A 25,765-nucleotide genomic window follows, 5' to 3' on the forward strand; every position below is an offset into this window, starting at 1 on the left:
ATATTTTTAGTTCTGAAAATATCCCTAAATAACTTTTTTTTTCACTTAGTTGTAACTTGAACATTGTTTTATTGGACTTAAATGTGATTTACTTTTAATAAAGAAAATTGAAGGTTATTTGAAGAAACTGTTTCAGAGATTTTGTATTTAGAAAACCTCCAAACACAATTGATCATGAAAAATATAAATAAAATAAATGAAAAAAATGACAAAAAACCATGCATAATAAAATAAAAAAATTTATTAAAAATTATAATTTATTAGCAACAAGAATAGGAAAAATATAGAACACAGTAAATCATTAAATGTTTAACAAATATAAATGAAAGAATGAAAAAATTATAAAGATTAAGTAAACATACAAGAAGGATTGAAAAAGTTGTAACAAGAAATTGTTTAAATTTATGTTCAGTATGTTGGGGAGGTTAAAACAAATTATAGTCAAGGAGTGGTTCTAATAGATTTCTTATTTTTTTAAACTTAAATTGAAGGTAGGTTTTAGCTCATTTTTAAGTTGGTTAAAGACAAAGTAAAAATTTTGAAATCAAAAAATGCTGCAGATATTTCATGTAAATATAAATAACGTTATACCATAAAAGGGCAAGAGCATTTAAATATAACATACCAAAATGGTTACAACAGCTTAAGAAAAATTTCTTAAATATTTACAATACTAAAGTTAATAATTTTCAATTTAAAAAAAAAAAACAGTACAAGAAATCGATTACACAGAAATAAAGGAATATTTTAACTCTATTAAGGTGAAATGAAAGTTTTTTTAAGCATTGCTACAGAATACAGGCAATTTTTTAAACTTAAAAGGAAAGGAGAGTTACCCAGCACCTCAAAATTTTGGAAAAGTCACTAACTGAAGCAGATTCAACAATACAAATTTTGTTCATACAAGCAGATGCTGAACCCCATTACATTCTTTTGTTGTGGTGTGATATCATTTGCAATTATTATGAAAAATAACAAAATTTTCATAAAAAGATTATTTTTATTTATTTATTCTCACATGCATTATTGTATTTTTTAAAGAAAAAAATGTTTTTTTAAGTTTGTTTTGAAAACTTGATATAAAAAAATTACAAATAAATATTAATTCCAGGAGAGAATTCAGCCCATTGATCTTTTCTCAAGACTGATTTCAGTCCTTAAGACAAAAGAGTGGCAGGTGAGATTGTAATAGGTGTGGTCTGTTAATTGTTTAAAACACCATTGCCAAAATTATCATAGCAAATTTAATAATACCTTTAATTCATGAGAAATATAACTAACTTTAATTTCATTTTAGCGATTCCACAAATATATTTTTAAATTTTTAAGATCATCTATTCCCAGAAAAGCGTAAGCAAAAGATGTAATTAGAATTTTTTTAAAGTTATGAACTGATAGAATAAAAACAAATTTTCTAAATAATAGAGAGAAAAAAATTGTGACGAATAAATAAATAAAAAAAACTTATTTTACTTATCTTGCAATAAATTTGGTAATAAAGGTAAGAATTATTGATACAACAAATCATGACTACCACCTCCTATAGACCGAAACAAGGCTCTACAAAGAAGGAAATAATTATATGGTTCTTTAGCACTTAAAGCTAGCTCCATGGATCTATTTACAATTTAATGTAAATAGAGCTAGAAAGGGGGAAAAAAGGTTACTTTAACAATTAAGAGCAACAACAAAAAAGTATATTTAAAATATTTTTTTAAATACCAGTAATTATTAAAGAATCTAAAAATTACTTTTAGCATTTCCTCATTTTAAGCAGGAAACAAAGACACTGATCCAAAAACCAGTTCAAAAAGCTTCAAGTACAAGTTAGATCTGTCCATATTTGCTCTGAAGAATATGTAATGTTATGAAATAAGTTCACTTGTTTAAAAATAAAATGTGCAGAATAAGTTTTTTTTTACACATGTAAAAAATATATTTGTTAATTACAAAACCTTAAGAAATTCATTTTACAAAAAATATTTTAAACGAAATTCCTACTTAACAAATATACGTTCACATGATAAAAATGTATCATTTTGTTGTCTATCATCAGTACCCAAATGACAATTATTTGCTTAAACATCATAGAAAATAACTGATAATAAAGGAATTGAATATATAAAAAAATTGTAACATTTGTTCAATGACAATGCAGATAATGCTAAATCGATAAGTATTAATAGTTATGCTTCATAATAAGTAAGTATATAAGCATTTATCACTTTTAATGTAATTATTATTTTGTACATTGAAAGTTCACCAGTACACATTTAATTTTGAGACATATGTTAAAATAATTTTTTGCAAAAAAAAAAAAAAAAAAAAAAAAAAGAATAAACAAAATTATTTGAAAAAGTTATCACAGTAAATATTACTAACATCCCTTTCTTCCATCCTTTTTAGAAGATATTCTACTAGCATTGTTGCAAATATGGGGGAGGTGGCAGTATTAGCAAGAAAAGAATGTGCTAGAATCTGAAATATAGACACACTCTATCTTATCAAACCAAAAGAGGTTTTGTATTTACAAAAATATTATGACTATAGTTAAACACTTTTAACTGATTGACTGTTTCACATTAGAACAAGTCTGCATAGAAATATATCGCAAACAAATAACTTTTTCATTTAATTACAGAATGAAACAATAGCTGAAAGAACATTTTTAGTTACTTGAAATATTCACTGTTACTCTTTTTCCATATAGTTTAATAATCTATACTATAATAATTATTATGAAGGCAATAAACATACTTGCAATGCAGGATTCTTGAAAATTTGTTCAACCATGTATTGAAACAATATAAAGTTTAGAATTATAATGAATAGTATTTAAATTGTAATAAATAGCATTGAAATATTATAAGGCATTTAGAGCTTACATGTATAGATGTTGAAAATACTTCTCTATGTTAATGGATGCATGTTACAATGTTAATGGATGTATCATGGTATACTGAAATGAAATTTTATTTTAGACAATCTAAAATAATTTTTTTTAATAAGTAATATACAGTAGAAGATCAATAAATTCAATTCTAAAAGCCCCACAAATCTCCATCACCTACATTAACTTTACATTATTTCTAATTCTCTTGATAACTTTAATATAAAAGTGGATATAAAAGTTTAAATATAAAAGTGGATATTTTTGTGTTATAAAGTATTTTTATTTAAAAACTATTGTAAGATATTAATATTGATTTATCCTTTAATATGCTTAGAATTTAAATTTAATGATGTGTGAATAAATCCATATAACACAAACTTCTATATAACGCAAAAGTCTCAGCATTCAATGCTTACTTTATAAAGATCTTTTATTGTACATCTAGATTCTAAAAATATTTTTTTCTTCAGTTATTATTACTAATATTTAAAGAAAAAATCTATAAAATTATTTAACAATGACTTTAATCCTGTTGTTATATGAAGCAGAAAATTTTATTACTGACTACACTAGGCCTATATTTTAGTTTGTAAAGTAATTTTGGTAAGCAAATGTTAGGAAATATATCTGAAAATCTTACAAAACTTTGTTTTAATATTTCTTTTAATCAAACATGTTTAAGATTTACCTTTCAATTTTGCAAGATTAAATATAATTTGAAAAGAAACTGATTCAGAAATTGGGAAAAAAATAACATAAATTACATACAATATGGTTGAGCATGAGGAAGATTTTTTTAATTTCCCTACACCAATCAGTGCAGTACAAAAACCTCCATCAAATGTGAATTGAATTAAAAACAAATACGAGTCTTCTTCAGCTCGACACTAAATATTGGCACAATTACAAAATAAAAAATCACTTTCTATATCAGTTATATTTTAAACTTTCTCCACATTATCTTAACTGAAGTTGAAATAGTGCTAAGAAAAGAAATAAAACTGTCCTACCTATCAAACAAGATGTTCTAAAATTTCCTTTTCTTCCTTGGAGCGAACAGTTTGTATGCTGAAAAAAATACTCATGTACGGGTGAATTGAATAACAGCAGTAATTCATAGTGTCATAATTAAAGTGGAAAGACAGACTCAAAATATTTAAAAACAACAACATATGTAACACAATAATTACATACTAATAAAACAATTGCAATACTAAACAAAACTTTTTTTGGTGCTTAAAAGGCAGGTTAACCATGAGTTAATAGAATAGAAATTAGCAAAATAAAAAAATTAAATCTGTTGGCAAAAGTAGCTAAATGAAAATTTTCTGTTAAAAAAGATAAATAATTAAAAATGACATTAAATTCAATTCTTGTACTACTTTCCGAAATTTTTTTTTGCACTTAACAAAGTTAGGCTCCTAATTTAACAATGATACTAATGACTACCATAGAAATCACACATTTAAACATGGCAGTGAAAAAAGAAAAGAAAATCAGTTCAAAGAAACAAGAGTTAGAGAAAAACTAGTGATTTCATTTCCACATTTGATTATCATGAGCGCAATGCCACATTTATATTAAAATCACACACGCAGGGCAAGAACAACACTTTGAGTGGTCTTAAAATAAAATTTGACAGGGAAACACTGGACAATATTAGAGACATTGAAGATTCAGTGGATAGAGGGTTTGTCTCCCAATGAGGTGAACCGGGTTCAAATCCCAGAGATGGCTGGTCAATATGAATTTTGCAACCGGCATCACTATATGAATTCTGCATCGACCACAGTGTTGCTGCACAAAATATCCTCTGAGGTAGACAGATTATGGGTTAGAGTCCCCTTGCCGTCAGACTAACCTTGGTAGGTTTTCCTCTCCATGCAACACAAATGCTGGTTAGTTCTATGAAAAAGTTCACCAAGAAGGCATAAACTACTTGATACTGATTACAATATTTTATTCTGGAGTTCTCTTGTCTTCTGGATTGGGTTCAAAATTACAAAGTAACAGAGTTTAACATTAGTAGTCGTTAACTAAAAATTAGATCAGCTGTTCAACGATGATTACAAAAAAATGAGTGCCCTGAATTCTAAAGTGAAATACAGGGCATTACAATGAGCAAAAGTGGGATGCTCTGAAGAAAAGTACATAAGTAAGAATGAGGTTATTCTATGAGCAGATCTATTGATGGGCTAAATTATATGGGAGAAAAATTAATTTAAAATAAGAGCAGTATTCTTATTGACACAATACTTACTTCATTGGTCGCTGCTGAACAACTTGTCCAGGAGTAGGGACTGTTAACTTATAAATATCCAAAGTTGGTTGAGCATACTTGATCAATCTAATAAGTTTCATTAGGTTGGTACTGCTTACTTGGATTAGTGTTTGTCCAGGAGTAGGAACTGTTAACTTATAAATATCCAAAGTTGGTTGAGCATACTTGATCAATCTAATAAGTTTCATTAGATTGGTACTGCTTACTTGGATTAGTGTTTGAATCTGAAACAATTTAAATAAAGGAACAAAATTAAATGTATAATTTGATAGGGAATACCTATTAAAATAATAGTGATGGCAAGTTAAATATTCATACAAAAACAGTATTTAAATAGTAAAGAAATAGCATAAAACACATTTTTTTAAAATTTTTATAATGATAAAGGAAAAAATAACTCAAATTTTATGAAGATAGCATGATAGAAAAAACACAAACAACTTTTACCTTTTTTTTAAAAAGTATGTAATCTTAGAAATTTTTTTATAATTCTGAAAACTATATAATTTTTACCAGAGGAATATAACACTATCAAATTTTATACTTGCACCCTATGGTGACAACAGAAGCATTGCAAAATAGCACAAAAAAATGCAGCAAAAAGATTAAGAAAGTATGCCACTAGGTATTTGCTATATTTTTCATGAGTTACAACAAAAAAACTCTATTCAAAGTGAGATTTTTATAAAATCATAGAGACATGCAATTTTAATGGTGTATTAATATAGAAATAAGGATGATTCTGGCCATATGTTTTTCAGTGTAAATAACAAAAATTAAAAAACTACTTTTTTAAAGTAATTTGTTTAAATAGTTTCGATAAACTATGCTTTAATGCAATTCCAATAAAACATGTACATTGAGGAATATGTAAAACAGTTTGAAATATCCCATTAGGATTAATATTAGACTTCTAAAGCATTAAAATAAGCTAAATATAGCCTAAAATATAAAAAAATTTACATATAAAGGTTTATATTCATCAATGAGAATAATTTTGCTTCCTAAATATTAAAAATCAATTTTAAATTTTAAAAAAAAAATTATAAGAAATTAAGAAACTCTGTTAAACATAACATGCATTTCATGATAAACAGAACCATACCATTAAAAAAAAAGCCATAAAAATCACTTGGAAAAAATATTTAACTTAAAAAAAAAATTTAAGCACATTTTCTGATATTAAAGTCTCATCACACAGCTAACTTAAAATTTCACCAAAAATATTTCTTTGAAAATGTATCTATAATAGAAAGTTTAAATATGCCCATAAATTAAGATATAAATAAATTACTGCTTTCAAAACTGTCATGCAATTTGAAGGTTTAATACACATTTTATGTACTATTAATAATAACATTAATAGGAAAATGAAGACAAAAAAAATCATAAACACTTATTTGTTGTTTCAAAAAGTCAAATAATTCATAAAAATTTGTGATGTAATGCAAAATGTTAAGTATCTAAATCTAAAATTATGCTTAACTTTAAAAAAGCTTAAAATAATGCTTAAACAAGAAAAGTTACAATTGTATTTACTTTATAAAAATATTCTCAGAATACTAATTAATAAATAAATTTAACAGCTTAATTACTTCTGGGCACAAGAAAAAAATTTAAGTCAAACTAAAAAACATAAAAAGGCTACATGCCTTATACCTTTAAAAGTATATATGCCTATATACCTTTAAGTATGATACCTAAAAATAGTTTATATCTATTTAATTTTTGAAAAAAAAAAAAAAACTATCTCTGAGTTTCTGATACACTTTAAGAACGGTACCAAAAAATAGAAAGGAAAATACATGGACTAAGTTCAGAAAAATTTATAGTTATTAATATCACCTCTTTTCAAATTCTGCTTATTTTTACTATCTAAGAGATATGTAAGTAGAAAAAAATCACATTCCATCCAGTACCTTATTAGGGTCATTTTCACATAGGGAAAGAATACTTCCTTTATTGTTAAATAAGGGATAATTATTTTCAACACAATTTTTAAATGACTAAAAATATTTTGATATATTTTTTGTTCAATTTTATTTAATTAAATGTAGCAAGAACTGACTTTCTACTGAAGGTAATTATATTCAACAGAACCTTAATTACCTTCAGCTTAGCTCATTCGACCATAATTATTTTTTCAATGAATAATAAGAAAGAAAAGATATTGATATTCAACATAAATTCAAAAATTTATATATTTTTCTGACGGTTAATATGAAATCCTTTTTCTGTCTGTACATTTTGTTTCTGTCTGTTCATTGAGTGCTATTATTATTTTTGCATTAGAATTAATTTAAAATTCAATACAGTGCAGGGATAAGCTACCGACAATGTCAACTGTCATCTATCTAAAGGTACCTCTAGATAGAATTGAGTTAGCATGTCGTATATAATAGTGAATTGGAATTGAATGATTGTAGTGGTAAAAAGCTACAATACTCCTCTTCAGAATATTATGTGTGATAGAATTCAATGAACGAATGCCACTAGTTGATTCATTGCTGTTTTGCCAGAGGCCAGGAGAGTTGTATTAAAATCACGGTTGTTAGAGCGGTCGCTCTTGTCTTGCAATTAGCAGTCGAATGCGTATGGGCTGCTGTATGTTTGATCAAGGCTGTGTAGCAACAGCAGAAGGAAAGCAACGTCACAGTCACAAATAGCAAGTCAACCTGTTCACAGTGTTCCATCTGTCAAAGAAGGAGTGTTCATATCAAAGTGGGCATTTCTGTTGAGGTATGTGTGTTCAGATCAAGTTGAAAAGTCACCAATGTAAAGCTAGGCTACGGACAGTGTCAACTGTTATCTATTCAAAGGTACCTCCAGATAGAATCGAGTTAACATGTCTTATATACAAGTAAATTGGAATTGAATAATTCTAGCTAAACTACACCAGATAATAAAACTTGTAATAAAAGGATATGTCTATAGTCAAATGGGTTATGGGTATGTATATACGTTATGGATAGTCATATAGGTTATGGATATGTCTATAGTCATATTAAAATAAAATTTTCTAAGAAGGGGTAAATAAAGTTTACCGCCAGAAAACTTGCAAGTCGCAATTCACCAAGTAACTGTTTTCGATCAACATACTAAAGTTTTGACTAAGCTTCTACATTCTGCTGTGTTATAATTAGATGCCTGAGAAGCAGGAAAACCAAATTTTGCCTGAAACTAAAAAAAAAACTATTAGAATATATATTCATTTAAAGCAATGAAACATTTCACTAATATTAAAAAAAATTACTAACAAAATAACAATTTTCTTAATAGTTAATAAATAATGATTTAATGAAATATACAGAAGCATTCATGTCTTTGTGTGACTACAGCACTTTCAACACCTTAATGATAGACTTTTTTTGCATTCCTGTTTCCTTATTTAGAATGAATAAAAATATAAGTTTCTAAACGCATTCTTTAAATCTATTGCAACATTTTTCAAAAAACTATTAAGAAATTAGTCTTATAGAAGATATACTTTGACTTCCATTTTATTTAAACATATACTTATTAACCTGAAACTTATGAGCCCTGTCAAGACATATATGGATGGGTACACCTACAAATAATGTCAAGGAACAAAAATTAATAAAATATTCTTAAAGTTGATTGTAAAATTATTATTGATGGTATAAAATTTTTTACACACAATGTATAAAATATTATATGTTAAAAATTAGGAAGAAAAAGAAACTAAAAATATTTGAGCCTGCTTTTTTAAATACTGTTGTTTTAAAATTCTAGCATAGAAACTTTTGTTTGAATGCAGAGTGAAAAATTATTGATTCTGATATTAATGAAAAAAATATTACAAATACACAGAAATGGGGATTTTAAACATTAATTATATTCAAGGTTCCAAGTCATTTATAGGATTAAAACACAGGTTTTCACATATTTTCAAGAAAATTTCAAGATTAGAAATCATGAGATTTCAAGATTATATTTCTTTGGAAATAATATATATATTTTTTATTCAAACTAATTTTTTAATAGGAAATATGCCTAATATTAAATTTTGTAAAATGCATTTTATTTCCCTAGAAGGGTTTTACACAAATATAAATTACAGACAAATGCAATATTTTGCATAAAAACTAGAAACTGAAAAACTCAATGAAACATAATTTATTAATAGAGTCATATCAATGATACAGTCTGCTATCTAACTTCTTACTAATGATCAAAAATCAACATTTATTTATACAGAAAACTTAATTTTCAAGAACTTTTTTATTTATTGATCTGGATTTATAGTTATATTTAAGAAAAAATTTGAAACCATAAATTGTTAAACCAAGTATTTTTTATAAATTAACATTCTAATTTCAATGTTCTAAAAAGATTTAACTATGTTACAGTAAAATATTAACAAAAAGAATTTAACAAATAAAAGTAATAGATATTGGACTTATTTATTTTGAAATTCATTGGCAACATATTGTTACTGCAAATTTTGAAATTGGTTATTTACACTCAAGGTCCTGCAAAATGTTTACAAAATTTTGAAACATTCAAAATTTAGCATCATTCCCCCCAACTCTTTTCTCCCTAAATAAATTCCCAGACATTTCCAGATCTTCCTTATCCAGTGAAAACCCTGATATTTTAAAGAACAAAAGCACATGCAAGCATTTCTAATTATTTAATTATTAGAAAATGCTGTTGCAGTTGTAGTTAATTCACGTTGCACTAAAGCTGCACAATGAGCTACTGGCGACGGTCTGGGAAACATGATCGTGATCCAAATGGTCACCCACCTGCACCGCAGCCAGTGATGCTTGATTTTGGTGATCTACTGGAAACCGAGTCTTACAGTCCACTGTGGGACTATTAGAAAATGCAGATCAGATTTTGCCTCATTTATTTTTTTGCTACAGAAACAATTATAAAAAGATAACAATTATAAAAAGATAAAGATTGAAAAATTATTTTTTAGCATATGACAATTATAAATATGTGTGTGACAAGAATGATTTCTAAAATGCATTTGCAGTTATCAGCACTGAACAGATACAAATTCTTTAAGACAATATTTAGTTTTTAAATATCTTTCAAGTTTTTTTCCTACTCTAAATGACTAATACTAATCAATAGATGTAAAAAACAGTGGATACAATTTTTTTTTCCTTCTTTTTTTCAAGGAGATTCCATATTTTCAAGTTTTGTTTTAAATGCAAGCACTATAAGCAACTATATAAATTTAACAGAAAGTAAATGTATGCTTATGCTTTTTTCTGCAGGACAGATAGTTGCAGCTTTGCAATAATTTTAAAACCAAAAACTTCAAGCCTCCTCATTAACAACTCACCGCCCTAAATAAAGCATAATTTTTTTTCAAAATATAATAAACATCATAGATGACTTTTTACTGCTTCATACATATTATACCAGAGCTAATGTTGCTAATAATATTATTATCATAGAAATTACTAATTTTCAAAAAAAAAATTCTTGAAAATTTCTACAATAGACTTAATAGTTAGCAAAGCGCAATTTTCATTACCAGAACAACAAAACTAGTATAAGATCAGGAATTATAAACTAGTAATAATACCATGAAATAATCTGAACTGAAATACACTTTAAGAATATTTAAGGTTTAAAAATAGTTGAAATTCATAGCTAAAAGCTAATGTGAAAATAAATGGCTGAAAGTATAAGGCTTTGATATCCTGCCAGATTCTCATGGTTATTGACATCATATTTTTATAGACATAAGAAGTGTAAGAAAATAAATTTAACTGCACAAGCAAACTCTCATGATTTTAGTAAAATGCAACTTTTATTCATACAATAAAAATTCTTCACAATATAAAAGCATTATTGCCTTGAATTACAATAAATTTAATTATTGGCATAAAATGTATATTTTAATTAATAAGAAAAAAAGAACTTACAATGCCATTTTCTCGATCAGATCTGATTCTAATGCATTCAACTAAATTTAGAATAAGCTTACAAGACATTGTTTGAATTGCAGTTACTAAAGATTCATCATGAACATTTTTTGAGAGCACGTTTACAGCCTTAGTCAGATCCATCAACTATAAATATTGTCTCATATGATGAACAAGATCAGCTAAAGTACTATAAGCAAGAGGCCTAAAAATATACAAGATTCTTACATTAAAATAAGTAATACTACAGTCAGAAAAGGCAATTAAAGAGCTGTGAAACATAATACATTTAACAAAAATTATAATTTAGAATATATTTTCCAAGCCTCATAATAAATCAAAGAAAAAATCAGAGCAATTTTCAAAAAAAAAAAAAAAACAAGATATACTTCGGAACAGTACACATTGTTAAACTAATTTTTAAAAAAAAGCAAATGACAAAGTAAAAAGGTATATTTTGTTCTACTAAAACAAAGTTCATTAAATGTTACAAAATGTTGGTTGTTAAAAATTTAAATAAAGTTAGAGTAGAATCAATTAATGCATCGGAAAAATTATTATGATACTGAGATACGAAATACACTATTTTGCAAAAAGAAAGGAGAGAAAAAAAACTTATATTACAATACAAAAAATGTCATTCTATAAACCTTTTCTTTTTCCAAGTAGTTTATTATTATTTTAAACAAAATGAGATAATTCAAAGAGCAACTAAAATCTAAGTGCTTCTAATAGCCCACAGACCACACAATAAAAGTTCTCTAATATATGTAGTTGATAGACGGTCCCTGAGTTGGAACTATTAAATTTTGAAATTTTAACTAGCATTATCAATCTATATTAAAATAATAAATAACAAAAAATGTTTGAAAACCAAAATATCTTTATTCTACAAATCAAATCTTTTAAAGTTCATGCTTGTAGAAAATGGGATGATCAGCAAATACACGGAAATCAGGAATATTAGATCAAAAAGTTAAAAACAAGATCCCTTTTTTTTATCACGTCAATCTGGAATATCAGGACAACTGTGAACTCTAAGGTTTTTCAGGACAAGAAACATTGATGATGCTTTTGTGTCTCACTGAATCATCTCATTCAGTTTAAAACAATTTGATAGGAAAATAAAAAATATTTGTACAAATAAATTTATTGCAGATAACTTGAAATACAAAATTTAAAGCAGAGGCTTAGAAGATTATAAAACTAGATGCCAAGTAAGCATAACAGAACACTTAATTAAGAATAATATATTTGACAAATTAGCATTTAGAGGATACTTTGAGAATTGCAATAAAACACAATTCATTAAATATTGGCATGTTAAGTAAAGCAAAAACAGAGTTTAAAAAGTCACATAATCTCTTTAATTAAACTTTTTTGTAATTTTTTCATGCTGTTATATTGTAGATATTTTTAGCATCTCTGCATATTATGATTTATCCATTTCAAACAGCAGTTCATAGATAAAATAAACTAATTATATCTCAATTTAATCTAAATTTTTTAACAAAACACAAATATGTTAGAATTAGAAACTTAAGAACCTATATTAAAATTAATTATCTCCCTCTTGCAATTGAATTTCTAACTATATAGAAAACTGTAACTTCTCTTGAAAGAAGGGTTAAAATAAATAAAAAATAAATTTTATTTGTAATCCCCCCCCCTCTATTAAAATATAGATACTGTACTGGACATGACAGAAACAAACCTGTTAATTGATGTATGATTTAAAAAGTGCTTGATAAAATAACTAGAGGAAATGAGTTAAGAGTTTTTGGAAAGAGCATTCAACCCTTTTTTTCCCTTTCAAAAAACTTATGAACATTTCTAGTTTGAATTCAAGTTTTTCTCAAAATAAACAGAAGTTTTATATAGATTTTTATAACAATAAACCAAACATTAAAAAAAAATTCCAGATAACATATGGGAATTCGTTAAATTAAGGTTAGCAATCTTTTTCAAAAACTCTATAACTGCAACAACTGTATATTTTCAACAGTAAAACAGGATGATAAACAAGACTCAATAATCTAAAATAAATATCATTTGTCATCGTAAACTCTTTTAGAGAATGATTTTCTTTAAAACAATAGTAATTTGGGTTGAAATTATGTTTAAAGTGAAACTTAAGAATTGGAGAAATCTGTGAGTTTGGTAAGCTCAGCTTCAAGGAAATGAGATGCTCTAAATAGCAACTAGCAGTTCACGAAGACTGCTAATTTTCAAGTAAAATATATACATTTAAAAAAAAATTTTTTTTGAACAGCTCTTCTGGAATTGTTTGTTTTTAAACACTAGTGATCTTCAAAGCACCTTTGAGCATTAGTTTGTTTTTGAATTGTAAGCTGAAAATAATAAAATCATCATAAAATCATTTTCCCCCTTGTTATTTAATAGAAAAGTGGGTAGCAAGGAAATTTTGGAATATTTATCCCAGAGGCTCAACCCTTGGAGGGCTAATAACATTCTTGAAACTAAAAACGTTTAAAAACCAATTAAATATTAAAACTATTATAAATTAATGCTAATAATACATACAGCCCCTCTTTTTGAGGTAAACATAGTTGATCTATAACTACTAATAATTAAATATTTGAATTCCAACTTTCACAAACCAAAATAAACTAAAAACAAAGAGTTTTAAATTTTTTATTAATTATTCGATATATTTTTTTAGTAATAAATATTTAATCGAGTATTCTTCATAGGATATTTAAGGCTTATTAACTTGACTCACTTAGAAAAGGAATTTTTATTTACTGTTCTAATTAGACATGTAAGACTTTTTTGGAGGAAAACAAAATTCACATTGAATAAATATATAAAGAAATAGTTATTACTGTAGAAAATTTTTTAAGATTTTTACATTATTGAATTTATGTAATATCGTAAGAACTATACAAGGATATTTTTTCAAATGAAACATTATATTTTTTAATTTAAACATTGATAGCAATTATGCTATTCAATAAAACTTTTTTTAGTTCATCTTAACAAATAATAGATATATAACAACATAGTTTATTTTTAAAATAATAGTATTTAAATTATAGATTATTTTAGACTGAGAAAGACTTTTAAAATATAATTTTGCTATTCTTGTTTCAAAAAATGCCGCTAATTAATTTTTAGATATAATTAGTAAGATATGCACAATTCTGAAAATGACGCAAAAATTAAAGAATTTCTCAAAAATAAGGAAAACTCGTACACACAGAGAACATTTTAAGCAGAAATATTTTTCAAAAATGGTATCTAAAGTAAAAATTTTTTTTAAAAAAATGAGTCATTTATAAAAAAAAACATGTTTTAGAATAAAGGAAAAAACAAGACATATTTAAGTAATAAAAAAAAGCATTTACTACCTCAGCTCTGTGGCTAAAATATGACGGGCTGCTACGAGCAATTCTTTGCACAAGTGGGCAACTTCTTGAGGACATAGATACAACAATCTTATCCTTCCTTTAGCAAACTGTGAGGAATGTTCATTCACAACATACTACGAAAAAAATAATCAAATTAAAATCAGAGCTGGGTTAAATTATTATTATAATTTGAGTTAAAATTAAATTTGCAACTAATTTAGGTTAATATTACTCAGATAAACATAAATACAGTGCATGCTGCCTATTAAAATCACATCCGTTTTGAGAACACTTGATAGTAAAAAGCAGCAAATTTTAAAAACCAAAAGGCAGGAAAAAGTAATTTCAAAGTTGAATTTTAAACTAAATTAAATTGATTAAAAACTAAATTAATTACTACATTTATGTTTTATTTTTACAAAACTTACATTTGACATTAACATTAGCTGCATTTTTTAACTTACAGGAGGGTTATAAAATATTATATTTGATAAGCAAAATTTCAAATTAAAAATTCACCATAGTTTGAAAGCATATAAGAGTTTCTAAAACATTAAATATCCTTTTATTTTCTGTAAAGTTCATTTTAAGAAATCAAGAGCTCTTTTGAAATCCATTGAAGTTAGATTTACCTCATTGAATGATTGAGGATCCTTGACATTGAATGATAGGCATTTTACAATTTTTCTTAGTACATAAATAGTTTTCTTTTGGATTCCTTTAGACTCTCTTTTTTCTAATTTTTTTAACTTTTGCCCTTCAATTTCAACACAAAATGCAATCAACACCAGAAACTTTGTTCATAGAGAACAGACAAAAAATTATTATTTATATGTATTCAAAACTTGAGAATATAGAAAATTCTAATCATTCAAACAAAAAACAGCAAAGTTTTTCATTGTTTTAAACAAAAGCCTTACAAAATGTTGTCTTTACATAATGGTAATAATAATTTTATTAGAAGATGGTTTTCACATAGTTTGATATTAAAATGACTCCGTTCCTGCAGATTTAATAGTAAAAAGCAGCTAATTTTACAATTCAGTGATTTTATAATTGGAGGTTTCAGTATTAATGATACAGTTAAATTACAGTAGTAAAAAATAAAATAAAATGGGCAGAAATTTTTTTTATGTTCACAACATAATAAAATGAATTTAATAATCAGAAAATATTTCAGTAGTCAGAATAGTTCTAAAAAAATAAATTTCCTCCTTCATTTTGAACCAATAAACAAGTAAGCAAGGAAATACGGGGGGGGGGGAATTAATAAAATATATCATATCAAGTTCACTTTATTTTTATTAACATGACTTTTCAATTTATTTTCCCTTTTAATGAGTTCTAGATAATATATTTTGTAATATACTTTGCACATTACCTCTATTTAATGTTTAAAGAGCAAATAGTTCAGCATCAGGGCTATTTAATTTATAAAGTCAAAAATTTGATTCCTAATGCATTGTGCAGAATTTTTTTTTATCATATTCTATGTTTCATTATACAATTACTAAAAAAATTAACTAGCGATTAATATGCTAAATGCAAAATGTATTGAAAAAATGAGCCTGGAAAATTAATTTTTCAACTAACATTATTAAGTACTCAATGTAAAGATAGCTCATTAATTTGCTTAACAGTAATCCCCCTGTTGACAACAAATCATTCATTCTGAAATCATTAAAGTGTAGTAAATCATTCTCACAACAGCCTGTTGTAGGTCAGGAGGGTCATAAAAGCTAAAATTCTACAATTCCTAACCAATGGCATGATTTTGTTAAGCAGAAGTTGCTTTTACTTCCTAACTCACACTTATGGATCTAAAGCTTCATGCCACGATTGAGTATCTATCCCCACTTCAGCACATGGATAGCTTGGTGTCTTTGACCTCTGAGTCCATTTTGAAATCATATCTGTGAGTATTAAAGTGTCTTTTAACATGTTGAGGTCCACATCAGCCATCAGTGACAGACACTGAACCTTTTGTTTTGGCCGTGTCAGTCACCAGTGAATGACAATGTTTGATATAAAACCAAAAAAATTAACATTGTTTTCAGTAATTACAGAAAACTTATTCAAAATTTGCTTAACTTTTATTTATTACAGATCACATTATTATTTATTTAAAACTTCTTAGTAATGTGCTCAACATTGTTATACCACATTAGAGTATTTCTAAGCAGCAAAGGGATTTCCTTAAAAATACGGGATAAAAAATATTTATTCAAAAAATAATGAATAATTCTTGATTTATTAGTCATTAACTTACTCACTTGATATATTCTAACTAGGTAAGCTAGAAAGGATAATGTTTTTATCTATGCAGCCATAAAGTTAACATAAACTTCTTTGTTGAAAGATGGATTGCTCCTAAAATAAAACAAAACAAAAAATAAAATTTCTGCAAACATTCTGCATTTTGTCTGCTTTTTTCTCCCCAAGAACAAATTAAATGCACAAAATTTAATGTTTAACTTTGTCCCACCTAGTCATTAAACATAAAATTCTTTCACAGAATACAATTGAATGAGTAAAAAACAATAATGTAGAGTTTTACTGTATAAAACCACTCTGACTTGATCATTTGGTATAAAATATAAAATAAGTAAAAAAGAAAGACATTAAGGTATATTCCGCATGCAAATAGTTAATTTAAAAAGTTTTTCTCTATATTTTCTACAATATCTTGGCTGTAAACATTATAAAAATGAAATTAAAATGACAAGCGAGTCAAGGATAAAAACAACAATCAAGATAAAAATCAATAAAATAGATTTTACAGCGAAAATCACGCAAGTTGACCATTTGTAATGTACCAATTTGATGGCCTAGTTTGAGAAGTGGTCAGTATATTAAGAGGTGATGCAAGAGTGGTGTTAATTATAGTCTTGGTATACCTAGTGGGCCGATCACTTAATAGGTTACATTAAACTCCATAGTAAAATGTTTGTTTCAATTAAGAAAGTTTTATTTTTAATAAGTGTAACAATGTAATAAAATACATTATACACGATATCGTCAATATTCTTTAGACTATTTTTTGAGTTAAATATATGACATTGTTTTGCAATATTTGGAAAAAAACTTACTCACATTTTGCAATATTTTTGCTGCAAGCTTTTTCAAAGGAAAAAAAAAGAAGACATTCCAGCTTTAATCAAGTATAAGAATAATGAGACCAATAAAATATATCTGATTTCATTTGGATACAAGATTTGTTTTAATTAAAAAAGATTAACAAGCTTTTATTTTTTAAAAAGATTAAAAAATGTAAAATTTTTTGTAATATTGACAAATATTTCTCAAATTAACTATTTCTTAATTAAATTATGAGCTGGTTGTAAGATATTTAAAAAAAAAAATAATATTCTAAGTTTAGATGATTTGATCCAAACAGAATAAGAATTAGAAATTATATATCCACATTCAGATGTATTTTATCAAAGAGAATACATTATCGTTATCTTATATAGGACATGCTGTGAATTAATTGAAACTTTATTGGAGGTATGAGTTTTTCTATAAAATTAGAAAATTATTTTTTAATGACTGTTCTGAAATTAATCAAAATTATATATTTTAATGATATTTCACACATCAAAACTTAAATTAGTTTTTATTTAGAAACAGGAACATTTTAATAAAACAAATACTTTATAGCAAATATGAGAATCAATGCCAGATTAATCAAAAGCTATGTAAATATTGACAATGATCATTATCAACTGAAAACTGCTTCCAATTTCTGGAATTTAAAGCAAGTGCAACATTTTTAATGCTTCCAGAGATTTCTTAGTTATCTTATATAGATAAATTATCATCTAAGAGTAATTTGGCAAACAAAGAGACAATTATTAAATTATATATCACTTCATAGACTATTTCAACATTGAAGCATAGTCACTAATATTAAACTTTCTATTATCAAAAAAAATGTAAGTAATATTAAAATTAAGTTACCTCTGTTGAGTTGTGGATTGTAAAGTAATAGTTGTCATAATTAATGGTATAAATTCTTAGACATCTTTATGAACACTAATTATATATAGCTGGTACATCAAGACAAAAATTATAGGTAGCTCTGCCAGTGCCTTTAAGGACATAGCTTTTGGGATTAAAATTACCTGTAAATTAAATCAAACATATAAACAATATAAAAAAAGAAAAATCACAAAGTAACAATTCTTAGTGTAAAAAAGTATAGAAGAAAGCAATTTTTAAATTTTTAGTTTAAATTTTTTTTAAATACACATAAAACTGGAGAGCCATGTTATTTAATTTGACTAAGAGAACTACCAGTTAAACTTTATTAATACAATAGATTGTTATGCCTTCATTATGTATTCAAAGCAACAAAGTATGACATTTATAAAAGAATGGGTGAGTTCAGGGACAGGGAACTTGCTCAAAGTCCCTTCGGTTTCTGAAAAGCAAACAATCATTTGAAAGTTGACTTTTTGAATAATCCAGCTCATATTTTTCACGTGACATTTTTATTAATTTAATAATTCTTTTAACAATATTTCAAATAATTCTATCAAGAAAAACAAACAACAAGAAAAAAATTCAAAAATAATAAAATACAATTCCCGAGTTTTGGAAACCTAAGGTATATTCTTACTGATTCTGGCTTGATCCTTCTGTTTAAAATGCATCAATCAAATTTTCAATTTCTAAGTTTCATATGAATTTTTATTTTTTTGAAAAGGATAAAATAAAAAACTGTCTGTGTATCATAGAAAATACTTGTATAAAAAATTAAAGTATATTTTCAAAATATTTTAATTCAGTACAAAATTATTTGTTAATAAAAAAAATTTAACAACTCTAATCTTTATCTCAAGATTGAAAAAAAATCAGTTTTTGAATTATATAGCTGGAATATCTAAGAGCAAGTTCCAAAATCTCCAAGGCAGAGAGCTAACCCAATGTAAAAGGACACAGGTAAAGAAATATTACATTAATACAGTGTCTTGTCAATGACTTAACAAGGTTATTTTTCAATTTTTTAAGTTATTCAAATTGAAACACAATAAAAAGTAAATATCTTGTAAAGTAAATTTCCAAATTCTAAATTTAAATTCTTTTTTTTTAGCTTGAATATATAATTAAAGACAGTTAAGTCAGCAGCATGTTTTAAAAAAAATTATAAAATATAAATGTAAAAAAAAAATTTATGCAATCTGTAGTCAAAAGAAATTGTATGTGAATCTTTCATATTTATTTTAATTTAATGTTCATACAGTGAAAGATTAACAATGCTTGACCTTCTAAACAATATTTTAATTTTCATGAAAATTAACATATTGTTATCATTAAAATATCTTCAGCTTAATTTAGAAAAAGTTTACTCTTAAAAACTTTGTATTAAAAATGCAACAAAAAAGCTAAATAAGTAGAGGAAATTCAAAACTGTGGGATAAGACATCCAACAAAGGATTAAAATTCATATGAAAATTCATATATACATATGAGCGGTAAGTATTCATAACAGCAACAGGATCATTAATGGGTGCTGATACACTCATTACTGGTATCCTTGCCATGCTCAAGGACTCCAGAAAAAGCTATTTAATGATAAAACTCACCTCCAATTTTAACAATTCTATAAAAAAAAATTTAATATTTTTAAGAATTTGCATAAATTGTAAGGACTGCAATTATTTATAGGCAAAATTAGTAAACATGTATTAGAAATTTTAAAAAAACAGAGATTATTCTGTTTTATAACAACAAGAAATGTTATTTTAGAGTTTTCACTTAAAGCTTCAGTCTCTAGCTGAGTTATATTCTATAAAATAATATAAATACTGTTGACGCTCAATATAATGACCCCTCTGGTTCAAACAAAAGCGAATTTATAAGTAGTGCACATATTTACTTAGGTTTTATACTAGATACATTATTCAGAAGTTAAAATCTAATTGAATGCTGGTCTAAACGGTACAATGACTTTAATAGTGCAGGGGTAATTGTGAGCCCAAGTCAAAATTCCGGAAAATTTCTTGAGTTAAAAAACATTTAAACAAGGTTTTTTTCCTTTTTCTCAATAATTCTTAGATTACTTAAAATATATTAAAAAATTTTACATATACCTATACCATTTACACGTACCTATGATGACCCGGAGAAGTAATTTAAATTTATAAATATGTCTTTCTTTCTTGAGTTTATGATTATAATAACTATCTACTGATAAAAATGAATATTAATCATGAATATAAACTTATAAAGTATCTGGCGGTCCCTTACAAACAAATAAAATAAACTGTGTTTTTAAGTTCCACCTTTGAAAATTTAATTTCTGGAAACTTCTGTGATCAATGATTTTTTTAAACATCTGGACCTACAAACTCCAGAAACTTCCGGATCACTGTTAGCGAAAAATCCGGAATTTTTCCGGAGCACAATCAGTCCAGATAGTGGCATATATAATCTACGAAATTATGAAAAATGAACTGTCATCCCTGAAACTGAAAAAATAAATTTTGAATTCCCCATAAAATGACATTCTGAATACAGCATTTTACTACAGAATTTACTATTAAATTAATCTTATTTCAAGCTCTCCACTTAATTCTTGTAAAGCTTTTAATTTACTTTCATCCTCTATAAAAGAAAATAAAAAGAGAAAATTGAAGTTTTGCAATATAAAAATCAGTAAGAAAAGTGAATTAATGACAGATAAATAAATAAAAAATAAAATACGCTATAATTACAGGTTACTACAATAAATGCATAAAATATATTTGATCAAAGTTTAGCTCTAAAAAGAAATGTGGATATGATTTAATTAAAAGTGAGAAGTAAGAATAATTAAGTATGATTTTTTATCAGGTTCAGATAAATACAATGATTTGTTTATAAGTATATAGTTATCTTAAAAAAGAGACAAAAATGTTGAAGAATGATTTTGTATTTGATGTAGACAAGTAAGATTTATTTATAAGTATATTACTTTGGTTATTTTATTTTTCATGAATATCAATGTATGAGGATTGTAAACTTTACCAAAATAAAAAACATCAGCCACAAGTATTATTCATTAAGTACATCTTTAGTTAAATGTAATCTCAAATACTAAATTGCAATGAGAAATTTTTAAGTGAAAATAAATTCTGATTTTTCAATTCGCAATGACTAATTATTAAACTTACTTGCAACAGGATCTTTGAGCATTGATACATAAGAGCGGTAAGTATTCATAACAGCAACAGGATCATTAATGGATGCTGATACACTCATTACTGGTATCCTTGCCATGTTTAAGGACTCCAGAAAAAGCTATTCAATGATAAAACTCACCTCCAGTTTTAACAATTCTATAAAAAAAATTTAAATAATTTTAAGAATTTGCATAAATTGTAAGGACTGTAATTATTCACAGGCAAAATTAGTAAACATGCATTAGAAATTTTAACAAAAAACAGAGATTATTCTGTTTTATAAGAACAAGAAATGTTATATTAGCTTTCACTTAATGCCACTTAAAGCTTCAGTTTCTAGCTGAGTTATATTCTATAAAATAATATAAATACAGTTGAAGCTCAATATAATGACTCAGCTGGTCCAAACAAAAGCGAAAGAGATAACATGTGTTTGCTATATCATGGTTATACCTATGTAGTGCACATATTTACTAATATTTTACACTAGATACCTTTTTAAAAAAGTAGAGTTTCAGTTATTTTGAGATTTCTAATCCAAAATCAAAACAATATATGACTACAAACTCATATTGCTTTAGGAACTGTAGATTTAATTTTTGCCTTTTACATGCTTACACTTTCAGATCTGGTCATTTTAAGATAATTTGATAAGAATAGGTAATCGTGGTGAGTTTGTTTTTATAATGTTTAGTACAACACATGCTGAAACTTTAGACAAAACAAATATGTTAATTAGTTCAATGGCACTTTTATGGATAACAAAAAAAATTTGCAACTTTATTATCATTGTGTTACAAATTAAAACATTCTGATGCAAGCCAGTGAATTAAATTTGCAAGTTTTGTTATTCGCCAAAACGAAACGAACTTTAATTGTTTTAAATTTATTTTAAGTTAGAAGAATGGAGAGATCTCACAGTAAATAATGAATTTGAAGGCAAAAAGAAGACTTTAAAAAATAATTAGCTTAATGACACCGTTGGAGAGATAACCAAGTAAATAAATTTCTACATTAAAAAATTAAAATAAGTCTTTACATTCACATGGTCAAATCATCAAATTCGTTTTGGAAATTAAAATAGACTTTCGATTCATTCAATTTCATTAAACTTTCTTAAGCATAGACAAAATATTTTTTTAAGCTAAAATTTTTTATTTTATAATATTTAGACACAGTATTTATTGTTTAGGCCTTTATTGTGAGTACACAAACATATAATTTTATTATGTTATTATGTTTATAATCTATGTATAAACATATATTGTGTAAATAATTTATGTATGCAGCTAACCACTGTAGGTGCATAATCCTTTACCCTTAAAATTTTTTGATTATTTATATACATTTTTATTTAAAGCATAAGACACTAATGAAAATAATTACGAAACGAAATAACAAAATAATGAATAACGAAAGAAACAGTTATTTTTTTTAAAAAGAATAAGAAAATAAGCAACACCTATATGGAAATAAGATATCAGAAGATTGTTAAGATGTTCGCCTCTTCCATGCACTGATATTGCAATTCAGTGGAGCTGTGACCGAGTTCGTGCAGAGGTACCACATTTGCTGCCTGAAGCAAGGAGCGTAAAGACGTTTCAAAACATAAAGCTTAGCTCAATCCTTGTTTTTTTTCAACTCATTATTAGTATAGCCAGTTGTCATTGTCTAGATGATGCCACAACATGTTCCACAGTTGGAAGACTCAAGGCAGGCCAATCATAGGCTACTTGTTGTAGGGAACTCAAGAGTTTCGAGAATTGTGCATTCCTTCGACTGTGATTCACAAAAAAAGACCACCTCACATGGTGCTGAGAACATAATTAGGGGGTAGCTTCTCATTAGTGACAAGTCTAGATTTAGTCAACAACTTAGAAAAGCACATGTATAAATTAGTGACTTTTCACTTGCACCCAGTAAAGCGAAAAGTACCGTTAGTTATACTCAAACAGCCATCAATTTGGTTAAACTTAATTTGTTTACCCTCATATAAGGTTTATCAATTATGTAATATTTTCACACAGATTAACTAAGAAAACAGAATTTTATTTATAATTATTAGTTAAGTTTCTATATAGTAATAATGAAGGGAATATTTCCATGTCGTGATCTGTCATGCCGGCTATAATCACCAAGGTAGCAAATTTATTTTAAACTAAAAGAAATAAACAAGTAGAAGCTTGTCTGAGGATGGCTATGAGTAATATCCTTTTAGTAGGCCCCCTTTTATAAAATTTTTTAGTTTCGTGAGGGCCATTGCCTGAAAGCTGCCAAAGCTTGGAATTTGTTTGGCTATAGATCACGATACAGAAATCTTCCTACAATGAGCTTCTTGATACAGCAAGGTATAATAAACTTACTGCAATAAGTGATTAAGGTAATAAAAGTTTAATAGGGTTGAAAAAAAATAGCAGGGGTCTGTCTAGGTTTTTCTGAGAGGTACCTATTTTGTGAAGATTTAGATATAAATTGTGAAAATTAAAAATTATATTAAAAAATCAACACAAAAATATGGATTTATTGCTTCTTACGGGATACAAAAATAAAATTTTAAGAAAAAGTATTTTGTGAAACTATCGTTTTTCCTAAAGTTGAATTTGTGAAGGTACCTCTAAACGGTACCTAGTAAATTTGGCCTGGACAGACCCCTGACTACGGTTAACCAATTTTAAAAAGGAAGGGGTAAAAAGGAATTAAAAAGATTATAGAAAAACAGTCATTGCAGCAACTTAGACTCATTGAAATTGTATAATTATAAAGATAAAGCAACTGCATTTATACCAGCACAGGGTTTGATAAACTTCCACGGCCCAAATGTAAAAAAATGTTACACAAAATTAATTTCTTCGAAAAATATTATTAGCATTTAAAAGTAAAATGCAAAATTGCTGAGCTTTTAAATAAATAATTCTAAACATGATTATGTTGAAAAATTAAAAAAACGTTATTGCGCTTATTATTATGAGAAATAAAAATAAAAAAGAACTCACACCATTCTTTAATTAACATTGACTAATGCTGATGCACATACAGGAATATTTCAAACTATTTCATTAAATAATTAAGTGTATGCTAACGCGAAATGTTCAACAAAGTCTGTTGTTTGTTTACGAACAGATTTCATGATTATGTAAAGGATCCGGTTGCCCATTTCTGCAAATGTTATTGACCAGTTCAAATGCAAATACTAAATTTGTTGTTGTTGCTCATTTACGTCGCACTAGAGCTGCACAATGGGCTATTGGCGACGGTCAGGGAAACATCCCTGAGAATGATCCGAAGACATGCCATCACAATTTTGATCCCCACTTCGGTAGCCCGACGACCTGCCGCGAAGTCGAGCACTTTACGGTAGAACAGTTTAACGAGGACCAAATCCTCACACCCTCGGTCCCTACGCAGGCTGATCCAAGTGCACACTGACCGTAGCCAGTGATGCTTGACTTCGGTGATCTGCTGGGAACCGTGTCTTAACGATCAGTCCACTGCGGGACATAAATTTGTAACAAGCCATTGTCACTACATGCAAAAATGAATCACATAATTTTCACCAATATCATGCGAAAGAAAATCTGATTCGCACACAGTGTTGCGGCGGCGAACAACTGAATCACCTACACGAATTCCGAGCTTCGTGGTTCCACATTGTTCTTCACTCTTTATCTGCACGAACTTATTGCTTCTTGGCTCCTTGTTGGTTCGGGTTGCTTTCGGCAGCATTGCTGTAAAATATTATTCACACTGAATACGAAAAATTCGAAAATGTGAATGGCTCAAATTTTAAAGTCATCTGCGGTGACCAGCTTTGCATCGTGGTTCAACGCTTCCTCTGATTTCTCAGCATTAGAATTTTATTGTTGTTGTTGTAGTTCATTTACGTCGCACTAGAGCTGCACAATGGGCTATTTATTTATTTATATTTATAACAGTCGTTGAAAAGCCGACCCAATTCTTTTGGGTTTACGACTACTAATGCTCAACTCCGTAACCTTGTAATTTTAAACCAATCCAGAAGACAAGGAAACTCCTGGATTAGTACTCCCAGAGGTACGATTTGTCGTGGGAACATGGAGGACTTTGAGACTCGACAGATTTAACGTGCAGCAGTCACCATTTACTACACCGGGAGTCTTCGGCCGGTG

General features: G+C 26.9%; 1 protein-coding gene across 12 annotated transcripts; it reads right to left on the reverse strand.

Moving 5' to 3' along the window:
• Positions 1–221: 221 nt before the first annotated feature.
• On the reverse strand, positions 222–24,778 carry LOC147810096 (transformation/transcription domain-associated protein-like). Of its 12 annotated transcripts, none has more exons than XM_087164967.1 (12): positions 24,614–24,768; positions 21,612–21,776; positions 18,415–18,578; positions 16,728–16,824; positions 14,455–14,588; positions 11,084–11,288; positions 8,219–8,354; positions 5,154–5,398; positions 3,904–3,961; positions 2,886–2,959; positions 2,758–2,796; positions 222–1,848 (listed from the first exon to the last, which is right to left on the reverse strand). In XM_087164967.1, exons 8-9 carry the CDS (start codon positions 5,360–5,362, stop codon positions 3,907–3,909), a joined length of 264 nt encoding a protein of 87 aa, XP_087021093.1. In that variant the 5' UTR covers positions 5,363–5,398; positions 8,219–8,354; positions 11,084–11,288; positions 14,455–14,588; positions 16,728–16,824; positions 18,415–18,578; positions 21,612–21,776; positions 24,614–24,768; the 3' UTR covers positions 222–1,848; positions 2,758–2,796; positions 2,886–2,959; positions 3,904–3,906. The 12 variants fall into 12 exon arrangements, 11 of the variants coding, with proteins under 11 accessions (XP_087021093.1, XP_087021090.1, XP_087021095.1 ...); XM_087164964.1 differs by having other exon boundaries at positions 222–2,478; XR_015434198.1 differs by lacking the exon at positions 2,758–2,796 and adding an exon at positions 2,383–2,478 and having other exon boundaries at positions 2,886–3,961; positions 24,614–24,772.
• Positions 24,779–25,765: the final 987 nt, after the last annotated feature.

This window comes from Parasteatoda tepidariorum, chromosome 5 (genome assembly GCF_982258835.1).
Source record: "Parasteatoda tepidariorum strain Cologne lab strain chromosome 5, Ptep-v5.0, whole genome shotgun sequence".
NCBI lineage: Eukaryota > Metazoa > Arthropoda > Arachnida > Araneae > Theridiidae > Parasteatoda > Parasteatoda tepidariorum.